The sequence below is a fragment of the Apteryx mantelli genome, chromosome 4, assembly GCF_036417845.1.
Source record: "Apteryx mantelli isolate bAptMan1 chromosome 4, bAptMan1.hap1, whole genome shotgun sequence".
Classification (NCBI taxonomy): domain Eukaryota; kingdom Metazoa; phylum Chordata; class Aves; order Apterygiformes; family Apterygidae; genus Apteryx; species Apteryx mantelli.
The window spans coordinates 83,222,316-83,232,842 of NC_089981.1; the positions used below are offsets into that span (position 1 = coordinate 83,222,316).

The 10,527-nt window shown below is 46.8% G+C and overlaps 1 protein-coding gene across 1 annotated transcript in view; it reads right to left on the reverse strand.

Moving 5' to 3' along the window:
- PRKCH (protein kinase C eta) overlaps positions 1–2,404 on the reverse strand; it is a 120,605-nt gene extending 118,201 nt beyond the window's left edge. Inside the window, exon 1 of the mRNA XM_013940954.2 lies at positions 2,045–2,404. Coding sequence (XP_013796408.2) covers positions 2,045–2,404 — 360 coding nt within the window. The remainder of the gene's footprint in view (positions 1–2,044) is intronic.
- Between the last annotated feature and the right edge of the window lie 8,123 nt (positions 2,405–10,527).

Consider the following 10,527-nt stretch of genomic DNA (forward strand, 5'->3'; position numbering starts at 1 on the left):
GAGACAAAAGGGGAGGGGAGAGGAGAAAGGGAACAGGAGACAAACACTTGCTCACCCTCCCCACTAAATCCACCCCAACTGTAGTTCTTAGACGCTAACCTAAAGGAGATAACACTTCACGGGTTTGCCTGCATGCACAGATATAACATCAATTTACATCAGTCTTGTTTAAAAAAACCACTGATTTCTTGCCCATCAACTCACAGGAGAAAGGAGTTCATGAAACAAGTGCCCATCCAACAGGGCTAAGAAACTTTTCCTTCACCAAAGGCTAGAGAAGCCTTTGGCAGGCCACATACTGCATGCATCTTGAGCAAAGAGTGTCTGCAGGATGTATGAAACAACGCAGTGGGCCCCTGGACATACTCGCATCCACACTGGAGGCAAAATATTTACCAAAATATCTACAATAATGAGGCCACCGCCTCCACAACAAAGCAGTCCAAATCCCACGTGTAGGCCAGACCTTGTATGATAGGACTCCAGCCTTTCAAGAGGATAAGGGCTCTCTCAACAGCAGAAGGAAGACACCACCAACAAATCAAACAAGAACACCCCCCCACAAACCACAGCTCTCTATGCTGAGCTCAGTCCTTTGCCCTATCCCTTACAGGTCCATTCCGTATTTAAAAATGTTCTAGCAGAAGTCCCAGGAGCCATCCCTCTAGGGCAGCACAACCAACCTGAGAAGCTGGGTATGCACCCACCAAGCTAATCCATGCTGAGCTCTGCTATGGCTATCTTGCTAGGAGCAATACCTGAGCTAACTGCTTTGCGGCTACCTTGGATTTCTCTGCCCTACACGAAATCACATCAACATCTGTCTGACAGAGATTACCTTTAGCACAGGAACCTCGCAACTATCCACAGGGTACCTAAGTACACCATAAGAGGAAGAAATAGTATTAGTATAATCGTATTAAGTGCTCCCATGATTGGTATTTCCCTGTAGTCACACAAGAGATGTAACATCATGTCTTAGTCACAGACACTGACTGGGAACAGAAAGCATTAGCATTTTCTCTAGCAATACAATCAAGATACCTATCTGCTCTCTACAGTGTCAGCTCTCTTTCCTCCACGTCTGATTTTATTGTGATGGTTACTTGACCACACGTACTGAACTTCCTGATCGCAAAAAAGTTAATATCTATAATATCCTCGGAAATTCTGAGTTCTTCTGCACCTTCTCTACCCAGAATGAGGTGACTTTTTTCAAATCTAACACAGGCAAACTACAATCTGTCACCGGATCAATTTACTCGCTACCTCCTGCGTTACAGTACTGGAAGCAAAGGCACGACTTTAGAGCCTATACCATTTCTTTCACTTACTATTAGGACTGAGACATAAATGAAGTTCTCTGGGCCAGGTGCAAGTGACACCTACATGGAAATAATCTAGAATTAGGTGTAAGCGAAACTGTGCTTAACCAGCGCAGTGGGGCACATGATATATACAAGACTGGTCCCGTGATTCTGTTAAAACATCTAACCAATTTGCATGCACACATCAAACAATTGTGCAAGCATGTGTAGATCTGAGCAGAAATACATCCATCTGCATGTTTCCAAGTATGTCTCCATGTGCTCAGCAAAAGAGGGAAGGTACATAAATGTGCGAGTCTGCAGGTGTACCTTGCTGCTGAGTATGACATGTCTCCTCTCCTGCAGTCTACAAAGAGGAGAGACTTTACAGCGCTCAGCTGGAGTCTTGACCCTCAAGCTAGGACAGCTGACACTTTTTGTTCTTTTAAGTCCCAAATGCACCAGCTGAAAGAGCACTTGCCACTTACCCACATCTGCCCGGCTGCAAATCTGCTCAGCCCATTGCTGCCTGGCTGCTGCGCACAAGGGCACGAGTAGATGCATGAGCGTACACCTGCGCGAGCGCACACACGCATGCCGGGCGGCATGCACCCGCGGCGCAGGCATGCGAGGACAAGCCCCAGCTCCGCGAGCACCCTGCGAGCGCTCCTCGGCGAGCGCGTCCATTCATTCGGAGAGAAGCCCGCGTCCAGCTTCTCCTCAGCACGGCTACTCACCCAGCCCTCGAAGCTGTCGCTGGGGCCCGCGGAGCGCAGCAGGTCCTGGAAGTGCAAGGTGCAGTTGGCCACGAAGTCGTCGTAGCCGATGGGAGTGTCGTGGAAGACGGAGAGCTCGATCTGATGGCCGTCGGTCACCGTGGCGGAGAACTCCTCATTGTAGGTGGGCTTGTTGGTCTTCTGCTTGGTGCTGGTCTGCCCGACGCGAACCTGGTCCACGCTCACGGTGATGTAGGGGTCCAGGAGCTGGTAGCCCTTGCGGAAGAGCGAGTGCCGCAGGGACCAGCGGGTGGGCTGCAGGCCCACCGCCTCCCCGATCCGCACCTTCAGGTACCCGTTGAACTTCATGGCTCCGGACATGGCCGCGGGGAGCGGCGCCAAGCCCGCTGGCGGACCGGACCCGCAGCCGCAGCCGGACCCCGCCGCCGCTGCTCTTCAGGGGGCCGGGCGGCGGCGGCGCGCCCGCCCCCGGGCCATGCCGGGGCCCCGGAACCGCCGCCCCCGCGCACCGCCTACCTCCGCGGCGGCGGGCAGCCGAGCCGCTCCGCTCCGCCCGGCCCGGCCCGGCGCGGCCCGCTGCTGCCGCGGGGAGCGGCGCGGCACTGCACGGCACGGCGCGGCGCGGCGCGGCACAGCACGGCAGGGCACGGTGCGGAGCGGCGCGGGGGACACCTGGGCCGTGGGACGGCGCCCGGCGGGGAGGGGCCGCGAACCCGCGCCGCGAGGGCGGGCCCGGCCCAGCCCCGGCAGGCGGGAGGGCGGGACGGGCGCTCGCCCGGCCCAGCCCCAGCCCCAGCCCCGGCGGCGGGTCGGGGGCGCGCGGGGCCGCCCCGCCGGTGGCGCAGGTGTCGCCGGCAGCTGCCGAGCGGCGGAAAGCGAGGGGGCGCGCGGAGCGCTGCTCAGAGAATCCCCCCTAAGGGCGACAACAAAAGCAAAGCCCGGCACCGGGCTCCTCCGAAAACCCAGCGACGCCCCGGGGCGGCCCCTGCCGCAGCCTTCCGCCAGCGCTGCGCGGTGCGCGCCGGGGCTGCTGCCCGCGTTAGGGGCCCGGCGCCGGGGCAGCTCCGCGAGCCCCTGCGCTGCCGCGCTGCGCCTTCCCTTCAGACCTCCTCAGGAAAAGCTGGACTGGAGAGGCGCCTGATAACATTTACGATTTACCTGTGGTACGATTACATGGGGGGGGGGGAGAAAAAAAAAAGTTAAATACTGCAACAGTATCTTAGCTACTTTGCACCTTGTGTTTTATAGCAACGGTTTTACAGCAGCCTAACACTGAAACTACACGTTTAACAGAGCAACATGCGAAGGGAACACACGATACGCTGCTTCAGCTATGGGGAAGTTTATTGTTGCAGCCCTGCCTTCTGGGATTAATTGCATCTGATTAACGTTCTTGGCACTCAGTACGCCTGCTTTGTTTTTTTGGGGGGAGGTGTTTGGTTTTGATTGCACTTAATAAAGTCAGAATTTAAATACTTTTAATTACGTTCCAAAGTTCGCAGCTAAGTGGTGTGGATGAGGCAGGGAAAGAGTGAAATCCCGCCTTCCTCGTGATTGTTCGCCAGACATTGTCTGCTGAGTTGCACTGTGATCTCTGCGATGGAAAAAGATGTGGTCATCTGAAGGTCCCCGCGGCCACCGAGATTTGATGGGCTGGCTGAGAACAAGCAGCTGGAAGCAAATAGGCTACTTCTGGTTGGGAGCTGGGATCTCTGTTAGGATCAATCACCTTGGAGATTAAAAGCACACGGGGGTGTCTGTGGTGCCCTCAGTTGGGGCATGGTGGAAGAAATTGCTGGCCTGATTCCCAGTAACTCAGAACTCTTCTTGTCCGGCCTCAGGCCAGAGAGTCTTTCCTTCCCTTCCCATGACTGAGCCCCCTCCTTTCAAACACAGTGTATAATACCCTCCTGTGCAAATGTGGAGACATTTTCCTTCCTCTTCTATCATGTTTTTTTTTCACTCCTTCCTGTCCCTCTCTCACATCTTCCTGCTGTCTTCTCTTTTCTTGTGTGTGCTTCTTTCCATTCATTTCTCCCTCTTTTTTTAAACATTTTCTGCCTATTTCTCTTTCCTCGCCCCTTCACCTTTCTACTCGTGTTCTACCCATTCCCCTGGCAGAGTGTCTCTGGTTTCCTACTCCATTTCCTCCCTGCCCTCTTCCCCACACCCTTTTCTCCTTCCAGATGCTCCACGTTTCACAGGAGCTGCAGTACTGGAGCACCAAGCCAAGAAGCCTTTCAGCCTCAGACAGAGCAGGGCTCCTATTCCCTCCTCTGGAGAGAGCAGGTGGAAGAGGTTCAGTAATGTGATCGTTCTTCACATGGAAGCAACAGTTCTGCCAGAAAAAACTTGCAGACCCTTAAATCAGACTTTTGACAGGTATCCTTACAAGACTTTTAAATTCCTTGATCTATAACTATTAGCTGGAGATAAGAATTATTTAAGATTTTTTGAGCTTGATTAGGACAGACCATCCTGGGAAGGAACAAAGACTTAATCTTAGAAATTGCCAGATTGTATGAAATCCAGCCACCACAGGGTCCAGGATCTTGCCTCCAGAAGTGGCCAGCTCCAGGTGTTTTAACAGAAGGCATGATCAAGCAAACTCAGAACAATCTGTTCCCATCTGTTAAAGACTTTTTTGTCTCTTGTGTTGATGTTCCTTCTGAAATACATTTTAGCATTAACTATGATCACTCTGAGTGGTTCTCCCTACAGATATCCAATCCTGTTTTTAATCCTGATATGCTCTTGGATTCGTCCATCCCACAACAGTGAGTTAGTCTGAAACAAACATTTCTTTTTATCAGTTATATGTCCACTATCACTTTAATTTCTTGATTCACCCCTGTTCTTCTGTCACAATATCATAAAATAAAAAAGCTCCTCATTTGCCTTCTCAAGAGCATCATTACTTGTCATTCTGCACTTTCATCACCTCTATCTTTCCTGGTCATAAGCTGTCCATAGGAAGCCGTATGAGTCAGGACAGATTCAATAGTGACCATGATGGCAACTCACAGTTCTTGCAGAGCTTCCCTAAGACTCTCTGTAATTGCTGCAGATAAGACCTAAAGACACTACGAATGCAGCACACAGCATGAATGTCCACAGGATGAGACTGGAGGCCTTGTAAAAGCTGGAACAATGTCTCTAAACTGCAAATAATCAAGCATGGATTTTGCTTTGGCTAGAGGCCTTCAAAGCGCTCAATGCAATAGCAATAAAGAATATTTATTAAAAATGAACAATTTTTGGCTTATCCCAGCATGTCTGAGTTGTCTCTAAGTTTCTTCCATTGGATCTATTTGCCTTATAGAAATAAAAAACTCTGTAGGTTCCCCCAACAGTGCAGATAAACCCTTTTAAAAGTCTGAATATCAGCTTAGATCTGCAAGAGCTCTTGGAGGTTGGAGACTTGGACAATTAATAGATAAATATGAATTACAACAGAAAATATCTGATATCACAAATACCACTATAGTACCATCAAAATCTTTCTCTTGACTTTCTCCTCAATTTTCTGAGGAAGAAAAGATAAAAGCCTTCTCATGCAACTTGTTAGAAGTAATGACTGGCTCAAACATTTACTGGCACAAGAAGGGAGAAGACCAAAATCTGCTAGTTTAAGGTTCAGACTGTGCAGTTTCCTCTGCTTAATCACACAAGCTGAAGTTCCTTGCTGCACTGGCATTTTATATATAATAGCAGAGGGAAAGGGATGTAAAGACCTTTTTCTCTATGATGGCTCATTGGATTCCCATGTGATAAACTGACTCCTGGACCTGGGCCTTTTAAAAAAACCAGCAAGTATTGTAAAACTTATGGGAAAAAAACAGGTGAGCTACACTGATACATACATTTCTGATGAGCAGCAGTACGCATTACTAGTCAGTTTTCCATTGAGGGAAAAATCAGTCCTGTGGAATCATATGATATGAATCTAATTAATTTTGTTTACCCGCTTGAAACAGTCTGGAACAGCTCATCTCACACGGCATCCAAACACTCCCCCTGTTCTGAAGTCTCAGCCAAAGCCTGATGTCCTCTTCCCAGAGAGGACTGACCAGTGACATGAAGTCAGAGAATGCTCACCCTGCCTACTCTCCAGGCATCCAAGCAGTGGGAAAACATCCATAATTCTGTATTTTTTTTTTTCCACGAATCAAAACACCCCTGCACACAATGACCTTGCAAGGCTGCATGCAGCAGCACCATCTGGTGATGGCTGCGTTGAACCTCCTTGCACAGCTCACAGTGCCAGGCAGGAGCTGAGGTGTCCGCAGGAGCCTGGCTTCTCCCTCCTCTTCCCCAGCAGGAGCTCCGAGACCAGGCTCCAGGAACGGCAGGTTGATTCATTCTGTGCCCTCAAGTATTCATGGAGGCTGAGCACTTCCCAGCGCTTCCTGCCAAGCTGTATGGTTTCCTGAGCAGTCGGCCGATGGCACGTAGTTGTTCAAGAAACCGACTGTCAAGAGTGAACAGATCTCCTGATGCTTGTGTGGCTGAGCAGCAGGATGGCGCATGGCATGCACTGGCAGCAAATACTAAATAAGGCACAGGAGGCAAAACAACCTGAATTACAGGTAAATTATAGAAAAAACAAACAGGTAAGAGGGTCCTTAATAACCTTTTGCCACTCTAGAAAAAGATTTTAGTGCAGTGAAGGAGAACTCCCTGAAAACAACACCTTAGTGCTCACTGACAATCAAAAAGACAAATAGACTTAGAAATTATTAAAAATAGAACCAACAGCAAAACCAAAACCATCACTTAGCCAGCGTATAAATGATGCACCCAGGCTATTTATATGGTGTGCAACACTGGTGTTCCCTCCATCTCAAAAAGTACAGAATAGAACTAGAAAAGGTACAGAAAAAGATGGCAAAGATGATCGAAGGCATGGACCAGGGTTGTGAAGGAAGAGAGACCGACTAGATTAGGATTTCTCAGCCTGGAAAAAAATAACTGTAGGGGAAAATATGAGAGAGAGCTGTACAATCATAAACCATATGAGCAAGATGAATGAGGAAGGATTATTCACTCTTTCCCACACGAGACCTAAGGGGCACCCGATGGAATTACAAGGTAGGAGGTTTAAAACACACAGAAGCAAACACCTTTTCAAGCGGTGCACAGTTACTATATACAATCCACTGCCAAAAATGGAGGCCATAAATATAAACAGCCTCATGAAGGGATTAGACATTTATGGAGGATATACTCAGTAGTGGCTATTGACCGTGATGTAAACCCTGGCTCAGGAAGTCCTTAAACCACTGCCAGCTGGGAGGATACAACAGAGGAAGGACCACTTTGCGTTTCTCTTATTTCTTACCCTTTTCTGTTTAAGCATCTTATTTCTTACTCTGAAGCCTCAGTTAGTGGCCACTCTTTGGAACAGTAGGGCTGAGGTATGATGAATCTAGGAGGGCCCTACTATGGCTATTCTTAAATTCCCCTGGATGGGAATTGTCATATCTAAGTGAGAAAAGACAGGAATGACACCTCTTGAAACTGGCTTAGCCACCATTCTTTGCAGATGAATGAATGACCAAAGAAAGGAAGAAATCTGTGAGTTTGCTCCTGCATCCTTCCTTCAAGCCACAGCAATCTTAAGGATAACTTCATGGGTTTTGTAGTCTAGCTGGAAAACTTGTAATTTGGTTCTGCAAACTAAGTCAGAGCACTCAGCTAAGCCCTGTTGTAACTTTATGATTTAGGCCTGGCCTCACTTCACACCACAGCTCTACAAAAATTCATGCATCACGTAAAAACTTCCACTTCTTTTTCCTACCAAAGTGTGCATTATTCCCTTCACCAGTAACCTGTAAATCTCTAATAATTTAGTATTGTCCCCATTTGGCGAGTTAAGGGCAAATGCCTGAATTGCTCCATTTTAAATTTCTACCGAACACTGGTTACATTCAGAGGTGAGTCTGTAAAGCAATGGAAAAGCTTTGGCTTTCACAACTACTGTTGCAAAAATGCTACTGACATTTCTTGTAAATGGAACTGCAGTTAAATACATTTAAAAAATACAAAAAGTAAAAGAGTTGTAGAGGTCAGTGAAGCAGGAGGTAACTCTATTTAGTTCCTCTATTAATTTTAGTCTATTTATACAACTTCCCTTTTATAGTTCTTTCTATAAGAGTGCTTGTTAAACCTCTAAATAATGACAGCTGCTAAAAACCGAATATCCCATGTGTGGAATCATTTGTGGTCTGGAAATAAAAAAAATCAAAAAAAGAAAAGATCAAGTTCCTCTCTAATGATAATAATTATGGGATCAATCCAAAACTCACTGAAGTCCAAAGCAAAGCTGCCACTAATTTAAGCTACACAAGAGTCACTCCTTGTTTGTATGTCTGCTGTTGCTCCTGATTTATACCAGTGCAAACTAGAAAGAGAGATTTAGACTTATATCAGCTTTTCTTAGTTAGGATGGTTACTTATTTTCCATGAACAAACTGGAGCTCACCTGATCCTTATTATTTTTTATTTTTTGGAAAACACCAGGTCATTTTATAAAGTGCTGGTATTATAAACTGCAGAATATAGTTTATAAGAGCACTAACTCCTACAAGCCAATCATTAATACAACTAATGGCCTGTTTGTTGTATTAAACTGCTCTCATTTGTCTGGGTCCATTAACAAATGCAGTGGTCATTAACTGTTAACAGCAACTCAGTTATTAGATTTTATTACTTGTACAGGAAACACTGGAGAACAAACTGATTGTTTTGGTTTACTGGGGTTTATTTCTTTCCCAGCAGTCTTGCCCTATTATTTATAATTTAGCTCCTTGCTTATTCCCAAACATGACTGACACACTCAGAAATGGGTTCAAGTCATCCATGTAGACAGTCAGTTCGCATGCCAGGCCCTCCTGCCATCCCCACCTAGACCAACAAACCTCTCCTCCAAACCAGAGAGCTCTGAGATACCAGGCATCTGAAGTAGCCTCTATTTTTCTGATTTTTCTGATGGGCAGCTCTTTCCATCCAAATGCATATAAAATAATGGGATTTAAGCAAAAGATATATTAATGTGATCTAGCAGGCTGTAAAATCTTCTGCTTCATTCATGGTTCTCTCTCTCTCTCTCTTTATTTCATTGAAGTCCAAGTTTAAAAACATCCGTTACTTCCTCTTGGTTGGTACTGATGCATCAAATATGGGTGATCTCCTTCTGTCTTACACAGACATTTAGACCAGATGATTGTAGAAGTCTCCTCTGGCCTTGTGGTTTAGGAATAAGCTTAAAGCCACAATCTTGCAAACACTTGTCCATGAAGAGTTTTACCCAATATTATCAAGCTGAGCTTTGGAAGAGATTCCTCGTTGCGAATGCTGAAGACCCCTGATACACACACCTCACTGGCTCTGGCTTCTTCACCCCAATTCAGTTCCAAGCAATGGAAAAACAATACCAGTATCAAAATGTCATAAAGGACCAGCAATGATTTGTCATGAAGGTGGCTTTTGTGAAGCAGTCTGAGGAGTTTTCCTCAACCTTCAGTGCCATGATACACAAATGAGGGAGGAGACACTTACTCAGAATGTATTGTTGATGCTCTTTGAAAACAGGATCTTCCGGACTCCCACCAATCAGTGTCAGACCAGACTGGTGTTGCAAGACAACTATCAGTACTTCAGAGGTGGAGATATGCGAAGTGACTGTGGTTTATCCTCTACGGGGAAGGGCATATTTAATGAGGCTGAAACAAATATTGACTTTTGAGCATTTGGGCCTTTTCTACTGCACTGTAGTTACTCATGATACTTGTAAACATAGGTTCTTCTCTCCTCCTACAAAGGCACAGGGGTACCTGTGGTATAAATGATCCAACCCATTTATGACAGGTCTTAGTAAATCAGAAAGGTAGGGGCATAACCAGCACAGGGGTATAATCAGCAGCACACATGATACCAACTGGTGTTTAACTGTCTGTAGAAGAAAGGCCACACTCCTCCAAATAAAGTGATTCACAATGTGGTGTCTGAACATGTTGCATTTGAGATGCCCCACCAATCAGCTTCTCATTTGGCTTATGAAACGTGGTCCTATCATGAAGGTTTGATTACACACAAAGCAGTCAGAGGATGGTCACAGAGTGTAGATTTGGCCAACTGAAATCAGGCGGGTGCTATCTCTAAAACCATTTGGATGCTATTGCACCCAAAGGCAATCATCTTGTGGTGTGACAAGTCCTATGCAGCATCAAGAGGAAAAAGGGGAGAGATTTTGCTAAGAACAGGTTCAAGACACTGATGGTTTGTAGGACCATCATAGACAATTAGAAAGTGCTTCCATTATCCCTGGGGCAGAGGTTAAAGCCTACTCTGTATTCCCATGCCAGTGTCCCATATGGTATTTGCAGGGGGAAGTGTAGTGCTGTGGCACTGGGGACTGAAAGATATGAGTCAGCTTCTCTCTCCTGCCTGCAAATGAGACACTTCTGATACAACTTCCCCCC